Here is a 23,897-nt window from a genome sequence, read left to right as displayed (position 1 = left end):
AAACGTCCTGCACGGTGTTGGGCTGTAAGCACAACCCCCACCTGTGGACGTCGGCCCCTCATACCACCCTCATGGAATCTGTTTTCTTGACCGATTGAGCAGACACACATGACATTTGTGGCCTGCTGGAGGTCATTTTGGCAGGGCTCTGGCAGTGCTCCTCCTTGCACAAAGGCAGAGGTAGCGGTCCTGCTGCTGGGTTGTTGCCCTCCTACGGCCTCCTCCACGTCTCCTGATGTACTGGCCTGTCTCCTGGTAGCGCCTCCATGCTCTGGACACTACGCTGACAGACACAGCAAACCTTCTTGCCACAGCTCGCATTGATGTGCCATCCTGGATGAGCTGCACTACCTGAGCCACTTGTGTGGGTTGTAGACTCCGTCTCATGCTACCACTAGAGTGAAAGCACCGCCAGCATTCWAAAGTGACCAAAACATCAGCCAGGAAGCATAGGAACTGAGAAGTGGTCTGTGGTCACCACTCCTTTATTGGGGGTGTCTTGCTAATTGCCTATAATTTCCACCTTTTGTCTATTCCATTTGCACAACAGCATGTGAMATTTATTGTCAATCAGTGTTGCTTCCTAAGTGGACAGTTTGATTTCACAGAAGTGTGATTGACTTGGAGTTACATTGTGTTGTTTAAGTGTTCCCTTTATTTTTTTGAGCAGTGTATATTAGTGGTCAACATTTTGCTCCCAGCGTTGATCAAATCTCAGAATCTGACAGTTCCAGTGGTGTAAAGTACTTAAGTAAACATATTTGAAAGTACTAGTTAAGTCGTTTTTTTAGGGTATTTTATGCACGTTTTTGTATATGCACAGCAGACCTCTCGTGAATAAACTTAGCTGACTATTGTAGTCTGTTTCATTTCAACAAGAACCGTACAAATTCTTAGTAACAGACAGAGTAGTTTAATTGAAGTTCAGTTTATGAACAAAATTCTCTTAACACTTAGCTAGCAGTCATCATCATGAATCAAGTCAACAATCTACTGGCAAATCCTTTTTATTCCTTGGAAGGAATCGGTGGCTAACTGAAAGCATTGGAAAGCAATCGTTAGCCTGCTATTCAGTGGAGTGGCTGTGTGGTCCCAAGTCTAAGATTAAGGGTCTCTTTTCCTAATGATAAACATTCCACATTGGCCATGCTGTCAATGAAGCATGATTTGTGCCTCGCTCAAAACAACTGTTAACTCGGAACTGCAAAATCAGACTTTAGGTGAGTTCAAGACAACTAGGAACTCTGGAAAAACGAGCTACAACTGGGAAAATACGTTTTGAACATTCATCCAACTCGGAATTATAAAATCAGGAACTTTCTAGAGCTACGACCTGAAGATCACTGACTTCATCATGATTCAACCTGTATTCTTTTTTTTTTTTGAGTTCCCAGTTGTCTTGAAAACACCATAAAATCAAGAGAATGCCAGACTTTGAGGACAAAGTTTGCACCCAATTTACCACAGCGCCACCTTCCTGTGCAAGTGAACAGAGCACAACAAGGGGAGTCCAAAAATGTATTGTATGCTGCTGCATAAATTATGTAATATGCCAGGGCTATATGTATAATGCAGCTAAGAAAGTAATACTAAATGTATGTTGTGTAGTAAGATGATAGTAGCCCATGTGCCTCACCTTAATAATTTGGTATATTTTCACCTCTTAATTTTAACGAATGTTCTGACCTGGTGGTGCACATGTAGCCTTTAACCAATTTTTGAGAAATGTAATAACCAAATATTTTAAGAGCTTTAATTGTCTGCTTATATGACCCCTTTATTTATCCTATAGTTCTGACTTGGTGTACAGGGAGAACACTGAGGCCCATTCTGAATTCTGTCACTGTACATTTCAAAAGTGCTGAACAAATAGTTATATTGACTACGTCTGTCCTAGCTCACTCATGAATGTCTTAATCAAAATGACCGATTGCCTCTTATCCGCTTGTCATCCCCTTATGCCATAGTTTGTACATCACAATTGTCAGTAGAAACCACCATTTTACCAAATAGGGCTATCTTCTGTATACCACCCCTACCTTGTCACAACACAACTGTTTTGGCTCAAACGTATTAAGGAAGGAAATTCCACAAATGAAACTTTTAACAAGGCACACCTGGTAATTGAAATGCATTCCAGGTGATTACCTCAGGAAGCTGGTTGAGAGAATGCCAAGAACATGCAAAGCTGTCATCAAGGCTACTTTGAAGAATCTCAAATATATTTTGATTTGGTTAGTACATGATTCCATATGTGTTATTTCATTGCATTAAGCAATGGTTATGTGCCACGTCATTGACTGCACTGTAAGACATCAGATTACTATATCATATGATGTGGTAAGCTGATATGTTAAACACCTATCCAAACATTGAGATCTGGCAGGAGTCTGCAAAGTAGTCAACCAGCCATTCTCTTAGTGTTACAGCCTGGCTTTCTGGACAGTGTTGCTGTTGTCCTTCAGGTGTGTCCTGAAGAACTCCTGGACCCTCCTCCACAGGTCCAGCTGAGCCTCGTGGTGGGCTTTAGCTTCCCCCCCAAACACCACCACTTTACCCACCGAAGAGTGGAAGCCAGACGGGCAGTGAGGCATGTAGGGCACCTCCAGGAAATGACCCGCCCTGGGGTACGTCACCACCTCAAAGTTATCTTTCCCATGATGCCTCAGCTGGGCGGCGGCCTGCTGGCCAAAGAGACAGCTGTTCCAGTTCCTGTCGTCCTCAGAGACAACAAAAAGGAACCTAGAACCGGCTCGTTCTATCGGGATCACGGAACCGCGGTTCCTATCTGTTATCTGATCCGGTAAGGCATCTCGGACGTCGAGAAGGCCGGCCGGTGTGAGGGTGATGTTCTCTAGGTTAGGCATGAGGGGAGGGATGATGAGGTCTTTGTAGTGCAGTGGCGTCATGACATTAGCGTTGCAGCCGTTGATCCAGACTGTGGCTGAGATGCCAGAGAGAAAAGAGGCCATGGACAGAGCCAGTTCGCCACTCTTAGAGATGGACAGGATTCCTATTCCTGGACCCTGGACCTAGAGAAAAAGACAATGGTTTGCCAAGAGATAAAAAATCATTACAGACAATCAAAGTAACCTGGTTTTGACAAATCAATAAATAGGATGGTTAACTGAACACATAAAGAACATTGTTGTTATGTTGTCATTGTTATGAGTGTGTCTGTTTAGTTGATATGATGTGTAGAGAAACAGCAGCCATTAGGTGGCAGCAGTTACACAGTTAACAAAATATTGAAATCCAGTGAAAGGAACCTCAAGGTGTCATTTTACCTCTCATGGATGGAACAAATGGCCCATATTCACGACGCATCTCATAGTAAGAGTGCTCGATATTCTATAGCCACGAGGAGAGTAATCCTTGATCAGCACTCTTACTCTGAGATGTTTTATGAATACAGGGCCTTGCTCTTCTTCCGCAACTAACCTGTGGCTGTCTCCTCAGGAATGTGATGGCCTCTTCAAAGTACTCCAGGTCAAAGTATTTGGGCATGGTTTTGGGCAGATCCTGGAAGCCAGAGTAGGCCAGCGCCAGAACCACAAAGCCTTTGTTAGCCAGCAGACTGGCCCGGACCTCAGATATACCTCCACCCAGAATATACACATCCAGGACACCAGGAAACGGACCCGGCCCTGAGGATGGGGCAATAGGAAAGGGTTGTTGTGCAACCTTGTCAGTTCGTGTGGTGCAACCTTGTCAGTTGCACAACTGAAATGCATTTTAACCCAGACCCTCTGAATCAGAGAGGATGTTTTTAATCGACATCCACGTCATGGGGAGAAGTTGTTGGGGGTTTACTGCCTTGTTCAAGGGCAACCCTTCGGCTACCTGCCGCTCTCTTGCAGAGAGATAGCGACATATAAACTTATGGCTGTTCTGTAACAGTTTCCTTCAAACACATACACATTCTGTTTTATGAGTCTATGATGCAAAGTTGAATAGCCTAATAAAAAGGCCTATTATCCTACAAGTGTAATTTGTGTTTTTCTGAGGAGACACATGTTGTTAAGAACACTTTCAAGCATATGTGCAAGATAAACGATAGATGACAGAAGAGAACGATGTGATAGGAGAGAAATATGAAACTACATACACTTCACAACGGCAATGGAAATATATATAGATATTTTTACTATTCATCAAATTAATGGATAGGCCAAGCCTACATAACTAACCTGGTGGTAGAAAGAGGGTCCCCCGAATTCTCCCATTTTTCATGTCCAACGGTATCCTCCTCAGCCCTTCCGTCATGAACTGCCTCTCGATAGTCTCTGTTGCCAAGATCTCACCTGTGTCCTCATGCAGCGCGTCTATATCAACCATCATTGAACTCAACACATTATTTTTCAATAGTTTGCGGTGTGGAGTCTCGGGCGTCATTGCCCAAAACAAGCCCATTGGTTCAACTCCTGTATAACTTCCACCCAGAGAGGGAGAGAGGCACAGGTCTACCTGTCCTGTAGAATCTGCGGAGTACAGAGCGGAAGCTTTGAAGATGATCCCTTTATCGTCCCTGAGTTTGGACCTCAATTCCACTTTCTGGTGCGGAGAAAGTCCATCTACCTTCACGTGCACCGGTTCGTCGAAGAAACAGCGAGGATTGGGGAGAAGACGGACGCGAACCTGTTGCGAATTCGATCGCATTGATGTGTATAACCATAGAAACCATGGTTTTGTTTTTGAGAGAAATTCCTGGTACACCAATTGGGCCAACATGACTCCAACTCTTTTAATCTTATTTCCAAAAGAATGACAGCAACTACTACTGCCGCTGCACTTTAGTAAGGTATTTTTTCCGTTACGTGACTCTTACTTTGAGCTATAATATGACCTAGACACAACCTCCAATATGGCCAGCCGTTGTTTTCAACATAATAGAAGGTCGCATATGCAGATTCGTTGAAGCTGACATCTTGTTATTTCGTCATTAGTCTACTTTGCGCCCGAGCCGACAGAAAATCTCCCTCCTCCTTCGCGTGAACGCGCACACACTCAAGTCTTCATTGCTGCAACAACGATTTCTGCTCTGTGTTCCTTTAAGGCAGCTGTCAATGATCACAATGCCTCGCAAAGAAGGGCACTTATTCTTAGATGGATTTTTTTTTAAAGCAGACATTGAATATCCCTTTGGCAGATTCGTTGACATCTTGTTATTTCGTCATTAGCCTACTTTGCGCCCGAGCCGATAGAAAATCTCCCTCCCCCTTCACACACACTCAATTCTTCATTGCTGCAACTTGCTTGCTAGTTAAAGATTTCTGCTCTGTGTTCCTTCAAGGCAGCTGTCAAGGAACACCTTCGGCTTCGTTTCATTTTATTTTTCATGGCGGTTTGATCGCAGGGTAGGCACTAGTAATGTCTGCAGTTTTCCGTTTAGCTATTTGTTTTAAGGTGTAAATAAATAAATATCTTGGTCAAAGTTCGGCATCTCTCCCATGTCGTATTCAACTAGTAGTTGTTCTGAAATGTTTATTGCTTGCCTACATTTTACTCCTTCCTCTGTTTAATATAACACACATACATTAATTATTAATTTCGGTTATCTGACGAAGTTTGTACTATACAAAGTATTTGACTGTTCTGTGGCACAGAAAGTATTTGACTAGCCACGAAGTTAGGAGGGGTGGGAGTACTTCTGGCACACTTCAGGGTCATTTTGGTAGCTCATGTTGACCAGTATTGTGTGGCACAGAAAGTTTTTTTTGGGGGGGGGGGGGGTCAGCAGGCAAAAAAATGGCCTTGCCAAAAACCATAGCTTCAGGAAGCACAACCACAGAACCACTGGAAACCATAGCTGCAGGAAGTAGGGGTGCGGAGGGTGCTGCAGCCCATGATAAATCACAATTATAGAAAAAATGTATTTTAAAATCTCCACCAAATGTGTACACTAGGCCTTTATTGCTACTGTATTAAATATACTTAAGTATCAAACGTAAAAGTACAAATAATTTCAAATTCTTTATATTAAGCAAACCAGATGGCACCATTTTCTTGTTTTTTAAATTTACAGACAACCAGGGACACACTTCATCATTTACAAATGAAGTATTTGTGTTTAGTGAATCCGCCAGATCAGAGGCATTTGGAATGACCAGGCATGTTGTCTTGACAAGTGTGTGAATTTGACCATTTTCCTGTCCTGCTAAGCATTCAACATGTAATGAGTACTTTTGGATGTCAGGGAAAATGTATGGAGTAAAATGTACATTATTTTCTTTAGGAATGTAGTGAAGTAAAAGTAAAAGTTGCAAAAAATATAAATAGTAAAGTACAGACACTGCAAAAAATCTGACTTTGGTGTAGGCTACTGTATGTTTTGACTCGGGTCCCCGAGCTGACAAGGTAAAAATCTGTTGTTCTGCCCCTGAGCAAGGCAGTTAACCCACTGTTCCCCGGGCGCCGATGATGTGGATGTCGATTAAGGCACCTTTCTGATTGAGGGGTTGGGTTAAATGCGGAAGACACATTTCAGTTGAATGCATTCAGTTGTACAACTGACTAGGTATCCCTCTTTCCCTTCCCGGTGGCTCAAGTTCGTTGATTTCAAAACAAAAAAATATATGTTTTCACTTTGTCACTAGAGGTTATTGTGTGTAGATGGGTGAGAGAAAAAATATTTATTTCATCCACTTTGAATTTAGGCTGTAACAACAAAATGTGGAATAAGTCAAGGGGAATGAATACCTTCTGAAGGCACTGTACTTTTGAAATAAGTTTCCGTAGAATCTTTAGTAACCACAGAGAACACACCTGTTTAAAGTCCCATCTTCAAATGTATTGGAAGAACATTCCATTGTTAGTTAGTAGTTCAGTATTATTCAAATTAAATGTTGTAAAAGTGTATGGTTTAAATGACAGTGGTCTGTCTTTGAACTTACTGCATTCTTGTTACTTTCAGCAGCATATTTCTCTTAGACTTTTGTTTGTCCATTTTTCCCCTGGTGACATTCATACCTTTTTGTTGTGCCCACAACTTGAAAATAACACTATTGAATAGGAGAATTTTACTCTCCCAACTTAGATTTTTTTTTTTCTACCAAAGGCTGTGCTTTTGTCGATGGTCAAGCATATGACATACTACTATTAGAATGAAAGGCTTGTAGGGAAACTTATAAACGTTGCTCTATCAAGTAGAGTAACTCCTCTGTATTTGGAGGAATGGAATCACAAGATATTTCACTGGATGTTTAAAATGTGAAGCATCCGCTTGGCTTTTCCACATAATATTTGGTAGTGAGAGGAAGCCCACTTGCGGGCAGTGGGAGAAGGTTGAATGAGATGGATTTTGGCAGACGTTCTGTACATTTTCTCATTGATGAAACATTTGATCTCAATAGAGKTTTCTGTTTCCAAAACTAGAATCTGTTATGAACAGAGTGGACTAAGGTTTGTAAAATGTAACCTTTGCAAAAGCTTTTAGGAAATGCAAAGGTGAATTGAGTTATTGCACACGCGCACTTCACAGAGTATGCGTTCTCTAACGAAAACATGCAGATGATGCTAGAACGCGCCAATAGGATCTCGCTAGCTCGTACTTGGCTCTGCCCACTATGGCTCATTTGAAACGACAGGCTGTAGTCTATCTTGGTTAAGTTACAAAAATCTTTGATGGAATCCTTTATGCTAGCTAGCTCATTTTAGGCAAGAGTAAGCTATTAGTTATCTAAACAAGAAAAGACAACTTAATTTTTTGCCCAAAACGTTTGTCATTTTCTAAATGTTATGAATTTTTGTGACTCTTGTTCCCGAACGTATTTAGTCCTCAAACTTGAACTCGAGATATGCCATTTCGAAAATGAGGCGTTTCCCGATAACAGGAATACCCGTCGTCACACTCCTCCATCCGATTGGTCGGCTAGGTGGACCTTATGAGCCTGCATAAGCGTCATCACTCTCCTTCATCTGATTGGTCGCGTAGGCGGGCTTTCTGGATTTGGGTTTTTGGTAACTACGACCTGGTACTGCTCGTCGCCGTAATATTTTCCTAGTTGAAAATAAGTACAAAAGGACGCGTTCGTAAATTCACTCTGGCTATCTACTCAGAATTTCAGAGCACTCTTGTCTGAATGTGCCAAAGCGCAGAATTATTGATGAATTTACTAACGCTCAACACCCATTAAATATGGCCGGTGCCAGTAAACGTCAGCAAAAAAAAGCATAACTAAAATTGTTGCCAACATCACAGTTACAGTCACCAGCTCTCTGGATAACATGAAAACAATCTAACCAGCTCTGCTAGTGAGAGTAAAATGGTCAGAATAAGGTGTTCTCTCTTTTTTTGTCTATCTGTTGTCTCTTTTTTTTTTGCCTGGGTGCTTGACTGCCATTGTGAGGTCAGCGAACGCTCGGATCAACCCTACTCCTCGGCCAGAGCGTCCAGTGTGCCCTCCGGAAGAGAAATGCTCTGAATTTAAGAGGACAATCTGACAACGCTCTGAATTGATGAGCATGTACTCTGAGCGCACTCTGGCACTCCAGAGTGAATTTACTAAAACACCAAAAGTTCACACCAATGATTTATAGATACACTAGATGGCATAAAGGGGGTGCTGTTTTGAAGCCCTCGCGCCTCCATCTTGGCACTCCCCTACGATTGTAAAACATATTTTGGAAGCTATAGATATACATTTTCTAATGTCAACATTTGTTTTAGCCACGTTTATTCTATTACAGACACCTTAATGCATACTTTTAAGTTATATTATGTGAACTAAACATACAAATAAAATATATAAAACCATTTTCCTTAGAGTATAATTTTTTGAAAGTACTAATGTTACTCTTCCCACTACAGCAACAACAACAAAAAATACATAAGTGCATATAATTTTGTCCAAGAACTATTTAAATGAAATACCGTAGTATTCCATTCATTCCTATGGAATGCAGTTTTTCTAAGGAGTGTCAATATGGTTTACCGGTGGGATTAAAGCTTCTCCTCAAAGATTTTTGTAACTATACCAAGATATACCTTCGCCTGTCGTTTCCAATGGGAACAAATGAGCCATAGTGGGCAGAGCCAAGCACGGGAAAGCGAGATCCTATTGGCGCGTTCTAACATCATCTGCATGTTTTCGTCAGGGAACGTCTACCCTGTGAAGTGCGCGTGTGCAGTAACAATTCACCTTTGCACTCCTAAACAACGCGAGTTTTTAAACTTTTGCAAAGTTTAAAGTTTACAAACCTTAGTCCACTCTGTTCCTAACAGATTGTAGTTTTGGAAACAGAAAACTATATTGAGATCAAATGTTTAATCGATAAGAACATTTGCATAATGTCGGCTAAAATCCATCTCGTTCCATCTTCTCCCACTGCGCGCCAGTGGAATTCCTCTCACTACCATATTTGGTAGTGAGTGGAAACAGTAAGCGGATGCTTCACATTTAAACATCCAGTGAAATATCTATCTGTTTGTTTAATCTGTGTTCTCATAGGGTGCGTTCGTAAAATGCCTCCAGTATGTCAGAGTGCGCTCTGGATAGTTCGTAAATTCAGAGTGTTGTCATAGTGTCCTTCGTAAATTCAGAGCGCACACTCTTACAGAGGAGGAGGGTTGATCTGAGTGTTCTGACCTTACAACGGCAGTCAGGTGCTGAAGTTAACTGGCTAAAGTTGACTAGCTTGCTAGCTATTTCCAGACACAAATGAGCAACACAACAAGGGAACACCTTTGACAATTTTACTTACCCTAGCAGAGGTGGTTAGGATGTTTTCATGTTATCCAAAGCGTTGGTGACTGTAACTGTGCTGCTGGCAACAATTTAATTACGCTTCTTTGCCGACGTTTACTGACACCGGACATATTACAAGCATTTCGTTTCACCCGCAATAACATCTGCTAGCCAGAGTGAATTTACGAACGCACCCATATGATCTGCAATCCAAGGTCTATCTATATACGTAATTGGTTCACACAGTACATTGTGGACCTGCCCGCCCCTCTCGCAGACTATCCGACTATCAAACTATCCGCTCGGGACAAGTCACTGGGCTAACAAAATTGGTCTGGGCCCAATGATTTTCACTGCTGGCCTGGGCTTCACCGAGTAAAACAATTACTGTGATATATCACAGTTACTTAATGAATGTCCGTCTTCATTCTACAGTCGTATAATAAATATAGCCTGACCACAGTCTCTACTACTGGTTCCCATGGAAACCGTACGAAAGCGAGGCTGCTGGTTTACTAGCAGGCTGAAGTGTTTCCGCTTTCCTCTGCTCGCAGTGAGAAAGAAACGGTCTAGCTAGCTATTTGTGACGGAGCGGAAGAAGCGACAACACCGCAGGAAAGACTATTATACGTGATAAAATATCAAATCAATTGGAGGATAGTCTGGCTATTTGCGTCCATGACCAGACAGTGAGAACGGAGAGGAGGGCTTGAAGGTAGCCTATTCGTTGGTAAGTGTCTTCAATCTTATGTGTTTTCTCAAGCTAGCTGTACAGTAGCTAGCTAAGCATACGGGATTACTCTGGCTTGTGCCACTGCTATCGGGGTTCTCCCTCTGTCAGTATACTGCTTTTGATGTCGGCCTCATTGGCTTGGACCTATTGTCTATGTTTTGAACCTGTGAAAACCAGAAGCCAAGGTTACTAACTACTGTGTAGCTAATACTATTGTCATTTACGATAACATCAGTCTATTAGCTACCTTCTACCCGTGTGCGCTCAACAATGTCCTAGGTCTAGGATAAGGTTGGCTAGTGGCTAGAGCTATCTACTAGCTAATGAATCTAATTTCATAGACTCTGACCCTTCAAAGGCTATTTGAACCGTCAAAGTGTTTGTACACCAACAATGACATACATGTCTGTCAGTGGGTCTGCTGCCACAACAGAGATAGAGGGAGGAGAGAGGACGGGCAAGGGCCACTGCAATGTGGAAGGAAACCCGTTGTGGATGACGATGCCTAAGTAAAATAGATAACGATAGCTACCATAATACCTCACTACCAGTATAGTAATACCATAAAAACCTACTGAGAAGCAGTGGATAAAATGCATACAACCAGTGTTATTACAGTATAGAGCTGCCCATCCCTTTAAATAGGTGGTTCTACAACAGACTTGGGACTATTCTGTTACAAGAACCCTTTGTCTCTAACCTTTGTCTAATAAATCAGATCATCAGCTTTGTACAGTAGCTACGTTATTAGTTACGGTGGTACGTTGTAATAGTGGTTACGTTAGTGCTGTGCTAAGTTATTAGTTACGGTGGTACATTGTGGTAGTGGTTACGTTAGTGCTGTAGTATTGGCTATCATTAATGATATTTCCCAACCGTATAACCGTGTGTCCTCCTGACATGCAAGCAGATCACTAACAATGCATGTCACCCTATATATTGTGTTGTCATCTGCTAGGTCTGCTACACTTCATCACCACCTGTTTTGTGAAACATTGTTGCAATGTATCCGAATGTTCAACTGATTACAATGTATCAAAATGTAGACTTGTTAGGACGCTCCTTGGATATGTGACATTTTGGCATAGATGACAGTGTCGGCTCTGCTCGGTGTTTTATCCAGCAGCAGCGAATGCGTACATATACAGTCCGTCCGGCTCACTGCAATCAGTACAGTTGCACGTGTCGCTGCGTGTGACTCGGGCCATTGAAGCATCCGCTGTACTATGAGGGCATTTGCTAATTCAATTTGGCCAAGTTTACTAGGCGCAGTTGAATGAATAAATAAATAAATACATTTTTCTATTCCCCCCCCCCAAAGTGTAAATGCTAAGCTTAAGCATTGTGGTCATATATCATAGCCCGATTAACATAATGGCTCATTACAAAGCAATAATGACAACAAAATAAGCAATAAGTACAATTTGATAACTACTTGATCACCCAAAACGTTTTGAAATCTCAGAAATGAAAAGGTAAATGTCTCTCGCTCTCTCTCGTGTAGTAGCACATAGGGATGCTCCTGCATGGGTATACACCACATAATGGCCTCCATAACAAAGGCTTTCTTTCTCTGCTTCCATTGCTACTCTCTCTCTCCCTCGCTTTCTCATGCTCTCCATGCCGAGTCCCTCTCTTCTACTCCCTCTCTTATACTCTCTATCTTTCTCCTTCGCTTATTCAATTCAAAGGACTTTATTGGCATGGGAAACATACATGTGTTTACATTGACAAAGCAAGTATAATAGATAATAAACAAAAGTGAAATGAACAGTAAACATTACACTCACAAGACTTTCAAAGGAATAAAGACATTTTAAATGTCATTATGTACCGTGTTGTAATGGTGTGCACATTGTTAAAGTACAAAAGGGAGCATAAATAAACATAAATATGGGTTGTTTTTACAATTGTGTTTGTTCTTCACTGGTTGCCCTTTTCTTGTGGCAACAGGACATACATCTTGCTGCTGTGATGGCACACTGGTATTTCACCTAATAGATATGGGAGTTTATCAAAATTGGATTTGTTTTGTAATTCTTTGTGGGTCTGTGTAATCTGAGGGAAATATGTGTCTCTAATATGGTCATACATTGTTAGGAAGTGCAGCTCAGTTTCCACCTCATTTTGTGGGCAGTGTGCACATAGCGTGTCTTCTCTTGAGCCAGGTATCCCTACGGCGGCCTTTCTCAATAGCAAGGCTATGCTCACTGAGTCTGTACATAGTCAAAGATTTCCTTAATTTTGTGTCAGTCACAGTGGTCAGGTATTCTGCCACTGTGTACTCTCTGTTTAGGGCCAAATAGCATTCTAGTTTGATGTTTTTTTGTTAATTCTTCCCAATGTGTCAAGTAATTATCTTTTTGTTTTCTCATGATTTGGTTGGGTCTAATTGTGTTGCTGTCCTGGGGCTCTGTGGGGTCTGTTTGTGTTCGTGAACAGAGCCACAGGACCAGCTTGCTTAGGGGACTCTTCTCCAGGTTAGTCTCTCGGTAGGTAATGGCTTGGGAATCGCTTCCTTTTAGGTGGTTGCAGAATTTAACAGCTCTTTTCTGGATTTTGATCATTAAAGGGTATTGTCCTAATTGTGCTCTGCATGCATTATTTGGTGATTTACTTTGTACACAGAGGATGTTTTTGCAGAATTCTGCATACAGTCTCAATTTGGTCTTTGTCCCATTTTGGGAATTCTTGGTTGGTTAGCTGACCCCAAACCTTACAACCATGAAGGGCAATGGGATCTAAAACTGATTGAAATATTTTTTTTGCCAGATCACAATTGGGATGTCAAATTTAATGTTCCTGTTGATGCCGTAGAAAGCCCTTCTTGCCTTGTCTCTCAGATATTTCACAGCTTTGTGGAAGTTATCTGTGGCGCTGATGTTTAGGCAGAGGTATGTATAGTTTTTTGTGTGCTCTAGGGCAACGGTGTCTAGATGGAATTTGTATTTGTGGTCCTGACAACTGGACCTTATTTGGAACACCATTATTTTTGTCTTACTGAGATTTACGGTCAGCGGCCAGGTCTGACAGAATGTGTGCAGAAAATCTAGGTGCTGCTGTAGGCCCTCCTTGGTTGGGGACAGAAGCACCAGATCATCACCTAACAGTAGACATTTGACTTCTGATTTTAGTAGGGTGAGGCAGGGTACTGCAGACTGTTCTAGTGCCCTCGCCAATTCATTGATATACATTTGAAGTCGGAAGTTTACATGCACTTAGTTTGGAGTCATTAAAACTGTTTTTTCAACCATTCCACAAATTTCTTGTTAACAAACTATAGTTTTGGCAAGTCGGTTAGGATATCTACTTTGTGCATGACACAAGTAATTTTTCCAACAGTTGTTTACAGACAGATTATTTCACTTATTCACTGTATCACAATTCCAGTGGGTCAGAAGTTTACATACACTAAGTTGACTGTGCCTTTTAAACAGCTTGGAAAACTCCAGACTATGCCATAGTTTTAGAAGCTTCTGATAGGCTAATTGACATAATTTGAGTCAATTGGAGGTGTACCTGTGGATGTCTTTCAAGGCCTACCTTCAAACTCAGTGCCTCTTTGCTGGACATCATGGGATAATCAAATGAAATCAGCCAAGACCTCAGAAAAAAATTGTAGACCTCCACAAGTCTGGTTCATCCTTGGGAGCAATTTCCAAACGCCTGAAGGTACCACGTGTACTATTGTGTGTACAGATGAACAAGTATAAACACCATGGGCCACGCAGCCGTCATACCGCTCAGGAAGGAGATGCGTTCTGTCTCCTAGAGATGAACGTACTTTGGTGCGAAAAGTGCAAATCAATCCCAGAACAACAGCAAAAGACCTTGTAAAGATGCTGGAGGAAACAGGTACAAAGGTATCTATTTCCACAGTAAAACGAGTCCTATATCGACATAACCTGAAAGGCCACTCAGCAAGTAAGAGGACACCGTTCCAAAACCGCCATAAAAAAGCCAGACTATGGTTTGCAACTGCACATGGGGACAACGATTGTACTAGTTGGAGAAATGTCCTGTGATCTGATGAAACAAAAATATTACTGTTTGGCCATAACGACCATCGTTATGTTTGGAGGAAAAAGGGGGAGGCTTGCTAGCTGAAGAACACCATCCCAACCGTGAAGTGGCAGCATCATGTTGTGGGGGTGCTTTACTGCAGGAGGGACGGGTGCACTTCACAAAATAGATGGCATCACGAGGAAAGGAAAATAATGTGGATATATTGAAGCAACATCTCAAGATATTAGTCAGGAAGTTAAAGCTTGGTCGCAAATGGGTATTCCAAATTGACAATGACCCCAAGCATACTTCCAAAGTTGTAGCAAAATGGCTTAAGGACAACAAAGTCACGGTATTGGAGTGGCGATCACAAAGCCCTGACCTCAATCCTATAGAAAATTTGCGGGCAGAACAGAAAAAGCGTGTGTGAGGAAGGAGGCCTACAAACCTGACTCAGTTACACCAGCTCTGTGAGGAGGAATGGGCCAAAATTCACCCAACTTATTGTGGGAAGGTTGGGGCAGGCTACCCTAAACTTTTGACCCAAGTTAAACCATTTAAAGGCAATACACTCAATTAGTATTTGGTAGCATGTAAACTTCTGACCCACTGGGAATGTTATGCAATAAATAATTGCTGAAATAAATCATTCTCTCTATTATTATTCTGACATTTCACATTCTTAAAATGAAGTGGTGATCCTAGCTGAGCTAAGACAGGAAATTTTTACTAAGATTAAATGTCAGGAATTGTGACAAACTGAGTTTAAATGTATTTGGCTATGGTGTATGTAAACTTCCGACTTCAACTGTACATGTTGAAGAGGGTGGGACTTAAGCTGCATCCTTGTCTCAACCCACGGCCCTGTGGAAAGAAATGTATTTTTTGCCAATTTTAGCTGCACACTTGTTTGTGTATATGTTTTTTTAGTGTAGTATGTTTCTCCCCCAACACTACTTTCCATCAGTTTGTATAGCAGACCCTCGTGCCAAATTGAGTCGAACGCTTTTTTGGAATCAACACGGCATAAGAAGACTTTGCCATTGTTTTGGTTTGATTGTTTTTTTATTAGGGTGTGCAGGGTGAAATATGCGGTCTGTCGTATGGTCATTTGGTAAAAAGCCAATTTGACATTTGTTCAGTACATTGTTTTCACTGAGGAAATTATAGGAGTCTGCTGTGAATGATAACGCAGAGGATTTCCCTAAGGTTGCTGTTGATGCATATCCCACGGTAGTTATTGGGGTCAAATTTGTCTTCACTTTTGTGGATTGGTGTGATCAGTCCTTGGTTCCAAATATTGAGGAAGATGCCAGAGCTGAGGATGATGTTTTAAGTATAGCCAAATTGTGGTCTGTATATTTTGTCATTTCATTTAGGTTACCATCAACTCCACGGGCATTTTGGGTTGGTATTTTGTCCTGTAGTTCATTCAATGTAAATGGAAAATCCAGTGGGTTCTTGTAGTCTTTAACAGCTGATTGTAAGATTTGTAATTGATCATGTATATGTTTTTGCTGTTTGTTCTTTGTTATAGAGCCAAAAGTATTGGAGAACATCCCTGTTTTGGATCAATAACTATTCTTATTTGTTTAGTGTGTTATAATTTCCCCAGAAGTGGTTATATGCTATGGATTCTTCAGTTACATTGAGCTGATTTCTGAAGTGCTGTTCCTTTTTCCTTACATTTCTGTATGTCGAGTCTGTCTTCTATTATCCAGAGTTCTTACATTCTTGAAAATCCTGGAGAAGTCATGGAATTTTAAAATGGTGTTTTCCAGGCCTGGAAAAGTTTTGGAAAATTATAAAATCTGAAACATTTAAGAAAAGTCATGTAAATTAATTTAATACATTATGTTATTTACATTTTTATTTAGGCACAGTTTTTAAATATTTAATAAATAAATAAATAATCATCATATCGACCAGGATCGGAATGACTCTAGCACGTCTGTGTTTGCGCACTTATCCTGCATAGTGCGAGTCAAGGGGGCCATTGATCAAGGTGTGAGTGACAGTCGGACATTACAGTAGCAGGTAGGCCTATAAAAATATGATAGAGAACAGATTAATTAGGTAGCCAATTCAAAACATATTTTGTACCCTCTAGTTAACTGTTTGTCATGTCCCCCCCCCCCAAAAAAAAAACATTCACAGACACTGGCGAATAAGGTCATACAAAGTTGATTTACTTTTTTTTTTAAACAATTCGCATGAATAATTTTAAACTATAATTTTTTGACTAAATGACGATTCACTTCTTCGTTTGTATGAGTTGGGATTCGGTTCAATCCCAAAGAATCAAATCATGTCAATCAAAAATAATTTGTGAATCGTGAACATTCATTCTAGGCAAAAATATTAGATGTAGCCTTTCTTTTGAATTATGTGGCTTCAGTAAATGCTAGTCACCCTGCAAAGTAAACATTTCTAAGCAGGGCATAAAATGAACACCCGTCACCCGCCAAATGCAGGTCGATTTAGGTATTGGCTGGGTAAGAATCGATATTTTACCAGCCATGTTGGTGTGTGTGGTCAATTTGTAGATCTCTACAGTGCGCGCATTACATTTGTGAATTAAAAATAGTCAAGTATGAGCACATGCTTCAGATTTTTTTTTATTGTAGAAAAATGCTGCAGTAGCTGTTTTGTTTCATAGTTGCTAATCCCACTAGAATAAATACGAATCCTATATCCCACCTGAGGTAGCTACAATGCCTGGCAGGAGAGCTGTAAGCTCTGAGTGAAATGCTGATAGATTCATTTTTGGAGGCACAGGGATAGAATTTAGTCTAACTAACTCTATAAAGTCTACAAAGTGAGACTTTGTCCTCGTGTTTCTTGGTTATTTACATCGTGTTCATCACAAGCTAGGTTGTCTTTCAACGTAGTTTGAGTCTGCTGCTTCAACTGATAGCGAAGAGACGCCCTAGTTAGATCTGACACACCTGACAAACCTCAAGTGGCCCCATTACCACGGTAACCTCCTGCCCTGAGAGGCAACTGAACATTTTGTCTCATCTGATATTTTGGTTTAAAGACTCGGGTCACAAAAAAGGTAATGAAATTGAGCAATATACCACATTTACTTCTTACTTATACATTTCTTGTTTTAGAAACATTACAAAACATGGTCATACGTTTTTAGTGTCTTTGATGTAATTATGGCCCCCAAAAATATTTTGGCTGGTAAAAAATTCTGAGTGGCTGGTGGACCAAAAAGTTAATTTTAGGCCCTGCTTCTAAGGTAGCTAAGATAAATATGAATATATTAGAAAAGGTCAATTTCCTGAATATGTGTGGGCTTGCTTCAGCCGAATAAAAAGATTTGTAGCCTACCATAGCCATTTATTTGATCTTTGATATATTGAATGAGCGAATGATTTCAAAAGGCATAAAACGTATTTGGTTGCAATATTTTACATCAATGGGGGTCAACCATCCTCCGGGAGAGCTCATGGGTGGTCAACCATCCTCCGGGAGAGCTCTAACAAACAACATTTTAGAGCACAGCTGCTCAACTGGACCTTGATAAACTTGTGTTTGAGCAGGGCTTGATCAAAAGCCTGCACACCCAGTAACTCTGACTGAGAGTTGGCCACATGTGTTTATACAGTTGCCTAACAGGTATTCTACTTTGTTGGGTGGGGGTTATTAGTCTAGGTTCCAAGCTATCTGCGCTAATGTTGCTATTTTGTAGAATGCCCTTGATGATACTAGCCAGATGGACACAGCTAGATAACTACCTAGCAAGATGACAAAGAAACAATAAAATTCACTCTCCATAATCACATACTGCCAATTGCCAGCCCATAGCCAAGTGTTTAGCTAGCTAATGTTAGCATATTCACTAGCTAGCTAGCACATCATAGTGCAGTGTCCTTAGCTAGCTAGCTAACATGGGCACCTGTTTAATGGAAACTAGCTAATCCATTGTGATTTTATTATAATGTCAATATTAGGTACAGTGGTTAGCTAGCTTGCAGGAAGTAGTTAGTGTTTTGTCCATTGCGTCTGTGCACTTAGCTAGCTAACATCCCATAGCCTACATTGCATATGAAGTGTGACTAGCTCATCTGTGGACGTATGGAGAAAATGCCCACTCTAAAGAAATATATATATATTTGTTTGTTCCTGCACGTGGGGGTTTGTGTTCTCTGATTGGCTCGAAGTCAAGCTCGAAGCCACTGACGAATATTTTGATTCTACAAGTAGAAACGGTAGGATCATCTACCGGGTCGGCACGCAGCAGGTACGCTGCCCACTGTGACAAGGCCGTACTTCTAGCCAGACGGGTTCCTGTTCTGTTCAGACTGGCCTCTTGGCATGATGCAGTGCCACTGTGCCAACGTAGTCCTTGCCAAAGGCCCATGCGTCACTCTCTGCCACCTCCCACCAGCCTGCATGCAGGTAACTCTGTTGCCTCTCCACTGGGGAACAGAAAGGAAAGGTGGTGGCAGGAGGGTACCGGACCTGATTATGAAGGGCCGCCGTGTGTGTGTGTGTGTGTGTGTGTGTGTGTGTGTGTGTGTGTGTGTGTGTGTGTGTGTGTGTGTGTGTGTGTGTGTGTGTGTGTGTGTGTGTGTGTGTGTGTGTGTGTGTGTGTGTGTGTGTGTGTGTGTGTGTGTGTGTGTGTGTGTGTGTGTGTGTGTGTGTGTGTGTGTGTGTGTGTGTGTGTGTGTGTGTGTGTTTCTCCCAGGAATAGGCCTATGTGTATACTTACTCTATGGTCTATTTCTGTGAGTGTCGCCATCAGGCGTACCTGTCTCACCCACTGATAAGTGAGATTCTTGGTGTGTTTAATGCTTTTAAGGAGTGTTACTCCTTTAAGGTCCAAGGACCACATACACTATATATATACACCAGTATGGGAACACCCCTTTAAATTAGTGGATAGAGAATAACACACACAATAAATTCAACAGTATGTGGACACCCCTTTTAAATTAGTGGATAGAGAATAACGTACTACTACCCGGGACATTACTGAGGTTAGAGAATAACATACTTAAAGTGTATATATAGTGTATGTGGACACCACTTCAAATGAGTGGATTCAGCTATTTCAGCCACACTCATTGATGACCGGTGTATAAATCCAGCACAGCCATGCAATCTCCATAGACAAACATTGGTAGTAGAATGGCCTTACTGAAGAGCTCAGTGACTTTCAAAGCATGCCACCTATCCAACGAGTCAGTTCGTCAAATGTCTGCCCTGCTAGAGCCGCCCCGGTCAACTGTAAGTGCTGTTATTGTGAAGTGGAAACATCTAGGAGCAACAACGGCTCAGCCGTTAAGTGGTAGGTCACACAAGCTCACAGAACGGGGACCGCCGAGTGCGGAAGCGTGTAGCGCGTAAAAAAATCTTCTGTCCTCAGTTGTAACACTCATTGCTGAGTTCCAAACTGCCTCTGGAAGCAAAACATCAGCACAAGAACTGTTTGTCTGGAGTTTCCTGAAATGGGTTTCCATGGCTGAGCAGCTGCACACAAGCCTAAGATCACCATGCCCGAATGCATAGTGCCAACTATAAAGTTTGGTGGAGGAGGAATAATGGTCTGGGGCTGTTTTTCATTGTTCGTGCTAGGCCTCTTTGTTTCAGGGAAGGGAAATCCTTAACGCTTCAGCCTACAATTACCTTCTAGACGATTCTGTGCTTCCAACTTTGTGGCAACAGTTTGGGGAAGGCCCTTTTGCTGTTTCAGCATGACAATGACCCGTGCACAAAGCGAGGTCCATACAGAAATGGTTTGTAGAGATCGGTGTGGAAGAACTTGACTGGCCTGCACAGAACCCTGACCTCAACCCCATCGAACACCTTTGGGATGAATTAAAATGCCGATTGTGAGTCAGGCCTAATCGCCCAACATCAGTGCCCGACCTCACTAATGCTCTTGTGGCTGAATGGAAGCAAGTCCCTGTTGCAATGTTCCAACATCTAGTGGAAAGCCTTCCCAAAAGACTGGAGGCTGTAGTAGCATCAAAGGGGGGGGGCCCCAATGAAATATTCGACGAACGGGTGTCCACACACTTTTGGTCATGTAGTGTATATGTTATTTTCAGAGGTAGACTGGCCAGCCAAAACTGTCAAATACTCCCATGTAAACGTGAATGGATTCTCAATGGCAGTATGGTTCTGGAAACATAAAGCAATTTTTTTACTTTCAAATCAAAATAATTTCTCAATTGCAAAATACACACTTACTGTACACAGTTTTAACCAGCTTTATCACAGTTGCAGCTGACAGAATTCTTCAGTGACCACACATTTCTGGCGGCCTCCTTCCATTCCACACAGGTTTTCAGAGCATGCTAGATAGAGAGACCACGTGTTAATTAGCTGTCTTCTGTCTACCAGTGTTGTAACATGGAGATATGGCCATGTGGGAACACTAACCCTATATAAAGGTGTTTATCAATGTGACGTTATTATTATTATGCTTCCAAAGCCGTACCGCAAGAGATGTGTGTTAATGATCAGACCAAGCATCGGGRCTCTTAACAAAAACTGGATCAGAGTCATGATCAAGGGCTATCTCTCCATGCTGTCTTTCTCTTCTACTCACTCTCCATCCATCTCTCTTTCTCTGGGCTCTCTCTCCCTCTTCCCTCAGCCCCAGCTTGGCTCCATCAGAGCAGAGGGCTGAACTCAAGGCATTAGTCAGGCCTATCAGATGGCAATCTCTTCACTGCTGTTCCCTGGCACACTGAGTTCTCTGTGTTCCCAGACACATGCCTTCTCTCCCCTGCTCTCTGTGTTTCCAGACACATGCCTTCTCTCTGTGTTCCCAGACACATGCTTTCTCCCTGTCTCTGTGTTCCAGACACATGCTCTTCCCCTGCTCTCTGTGTTCAGACACATGCCTCTCTCCCCTGCTCTCTTGTTCCCAGACACATGCTCTTCTCTGCTCTGTGTTTTCAGACACATACCTTCTCTCCCCTGCTCTCTGTGTTCTCAGACACATCTTTTCTCTCCTGCTCTCTGTGTTCCAGAACATGCTCTCTCCTGCTCTCTGTGTTCCAGACACATCCTTCTCTCCCTGCTCTCTGTGTTTCCAGACACATGCCTTCTCTCCCTGCTTCTTTGTGTCCCGACACATGCTTCTCTCCCTGCTCTTGTGTTCCAGACACATGCCTTCTCTCCCTGCTCTCTGTGTTCCAGACACATGCCTTCTCTCCCCTGCTCTCTGTGTTCCAGAACCAGCTTCTCTCCCCTGCTCTCTGTTTCCCAGACACATGCTTCTCTTCCCTGCTCTCTGTGTTCCCAGACACAGTGCTCTCTCTGTGTTCCCAGACACATGCCTTCTCTCCCCTGCTCTCTGTGTTCCCAGACACATGCCTCCTCTCCCCTGCTCTCTGTGTTTCCAGACACATACCTTCTCTCCCCTGCTCTCTGTGTTCCCAGACACATGCCTTCTCCCCATCTGTAAGTGACCCCAAACGTTTCAACAGTAGTGTACACAGAGTTGGTCAGATTCACGGTGTTTAATGGTCACATGTACAGGGTTGCAGGTGTGATTGCAGGGTACAGTGAAAATCTTCACGCTCCAACATGGAGGACTAAATGAAATAAGAGTAGAACAACACAGTAAGAATTGTCCACTTTTGAAGATTAGACACTATTTTCCACCCAGGTTTTGCTGAGTTTGTAATCTGATTTACAGCAGCAATCTGATTTACAGTAGAGTAGTACTGATTTACAGCAGCAATCTGATTACAATAGAGTAGTTCTGGGAGTTTTCCCCTCTTAACCAGACAGAAAGCTGAGTCCAAATGGCTCCCTATAAAGTGCACTACTTTTCATATATAATGCACTACTTTTGACCGGAAACCTATGGGCCATGGTCAAAATTAGTGCACTAGACTATACAGGGAATAGGGTGCCATATGGGACAGGCCCAAGATCAGATTTCAATAGTCTGGCTCCAGCAGATCCACCCTTCTCACACCACAGACTCTGTGAGACATACGAGATGAGACAGGATGTGGAATTGTGCCAGAGAGAATGGCCCATTACCACCACAAACAGCACGGTTGGTGAAATTTAATTTAGAATTAGAAGATGGGTACTAGCTAGTGTGTACGTGCTAGCCTGCTCGTGTTGGGCTAGCCTGCTCGTGTTGGGCTAGCCTGCTCGTGTTGGGCTAGCCTGCTCGTGTTGGGCTAGCCTGCTCGTGTTGGGCTAGCCTGCTGCACATGTAACATTGGTTAACATAGATACTCTGTTTCGTTTGTCACAAGACTACATGGGTTGTAAGTTAATTAACTTGCCTACTACACGACATCCAGAATAACATCTGTCGTGGGCACCAATTCAGATATCTAGCCTAAATGTATTTATTTTGATCATTTGTTTTGATGCTATCGGTTTTGTTGTTTTTCTACCAATGAATTTCCCGTCAGATATCTGTTTTCAGCAGTGGTTGTATTGTGTGGGCCAGCGTGTTTTGTTGACAGACTGGTTTGTTCAAACTGTGCAGATGGGTCTATTCCTGGCCGTATCAAACCAGGAAACACTCATTTCTATTGTCATTGGATGACAGAGACCAGAACTATTCTTAGAATGCTTTGATGAAGGGCCAATAGGAGCAGAGTAATATTAAGGTTATTGCCAACTTTAATGTGTTTTATTACAAAAAAAACTCTTATTACACAGTTATTATCATTAACACCAATCAGTGTAATCCAAACTAAAGTAATAGGTGTGGTGACGCCATCATCCTAGAGTGAATGGATCGCGCATCACGCGTTCATGCCTCCTGGTGACCTCTGGTTACGTGCCTCTGTAGAGGACAAGAAGGCTGTGGAGGAGACACATATGAGGTCAGATGATTTAGGAATATAAAGGAGAAAAATAGATTTTGCACAACACAAGGGGAAAGAAGTAAAAGATGCTCTCCTGGCAATCTTAATAATGTAGTTAGGTTACAGGCTAATCGGGCTGCTTTGTGTTGAAGGATTTCACAACCTTGGATTTAATAGGTTTTGATTTACTTTTCGCATTCTTAGACTTGAGAAAGTGATCAAACTCATTGTGCTTTCGGCTTCCCTTCACAGATCACAGCCTCTGCTGCAGCACTGCTTTGCAAACACACTGTCAAACGGTCGTACAAACAGCTAGGCTACACCTGAAGAGCTCCTTCCAACTAACACAATATAACAGCTAGGCTACACCTGAAGAGCTCCTTCCAACTAACACAATATAACAGCTAGGCTACACCTGAAGAGCTCCTTCCAACNAACTAACACAATATAACAGCTAGGCTACACCTGAAGAGCTCCTTCCAACTAACACAATATAACAGCTAGGCTACACCTGAAGAGCTCCTTCCAACACAATATAACAGCTGATGTAGATTTTGTGTTCTGTTTGTTGTCGATTAGAGAGGTGGGCCATCTTGTCCTTACAGAGTCCCATATGCACATCGATTAGAGAGGTGGGCCATCTTGTCCTTACAGAGTCCCATATGC

The 23,897-nt window shown here is 42.2% G+C and overlaps 1 protein-coding gene and 1 long non-coding RNA gene across 2 annotated transcripts in view; one reads left to right on the top strand and one right to left on the bottom strand.

Annotated features, from left to right (window-relative positions):
- Nucleotides 1-1,959: 1,959 nt before the first annotated feature.
- On the bottom strand, nucleotides 1,960-4,985 carry LOC112072419 (acyl-coenzyme A thioesterase 1). Its single transcript, XM_024139823.2, has 3 exons — nucleotides 4,191-4,985; nucleotides 3,442-3,647; nucleotides 1,960-3,032 (listed from the first exon to the last, which is right to left on the bottom strand). Exons 1-3 carry the CDS (start codon nucleotides 4,729-4,731, stop codon nucleotides 2,424-2,426), a joined length of 1,356 nt encoding a protein of 451 aa, XP_023995591.1. The 5' UTR covers nucleotides 4,732-4,985; the 3' UTR covers nucleotides 1,960-2,423.
- A 5,178-nt stretch (nucleotides 4,986-10,163) lies between these two features.
- LOC139024823 (uncharacterized) overlaps nucleotides 10,164-23,897 on the top strand; it is a 55,939-nt gene continuing 42,205 nt past the window's right edge. Inside the window, exon 1 of the long non-coding RNA XR_011476186.1 lies at nucleotides 10,164-10,416. This is a non-coding gene — a long non-coding RNA (uncharacterized lncRNA). The remainder of the gene's footprint in view (nucleotides 10,417-23,897) is intronic.

Source organism: Salvelinus sp. IW2-2015, unplaced genomic scaffold (assembly GCF_002910315.2).
Source record: "Salvelinus sp. IW2-2015 unplaced genomic scaffold, ASM291031v2 Un_scaffold1921, whole genome shotgun sequence".
NCBI lineage: Eukaryota > Metazoa > Chordata > Actinopteri > Salmoniformes > Salmonidae > Salvelinus > Salvelinus sp. IW2-2015.
Note: the sequence above shows the minus strand (reverse complement) of the source record. Positions and strands in the feature narration are given on the sequence as shown.

Excerpts from the sequence above, each read along its gene's own strand:
- LOC112072419 (XM_024139823.2), bottom strand. The coding sequence starts at position 4,731 with ATGTTGGCCCAATTGGTGTACCAGGAATTTCTCTCAAAAACAAAACCA. Across the intron at positions 3,648-4,190 it reads GACCCTCTTTCTACCACCAG|GGCCGGGTCCGTTTCCTGGT; the intron begins GTTAGTTATGTA and ends CCCCATCCTCAG. Across the intron at positions 3,033-3,441 it reads TCCTGAGGAGACAGCCACAG|GTCCAGGGTCCAGGAATAGG; the intron begins GTTAGTTGCGGA and ends CTTTTTCTCTAG.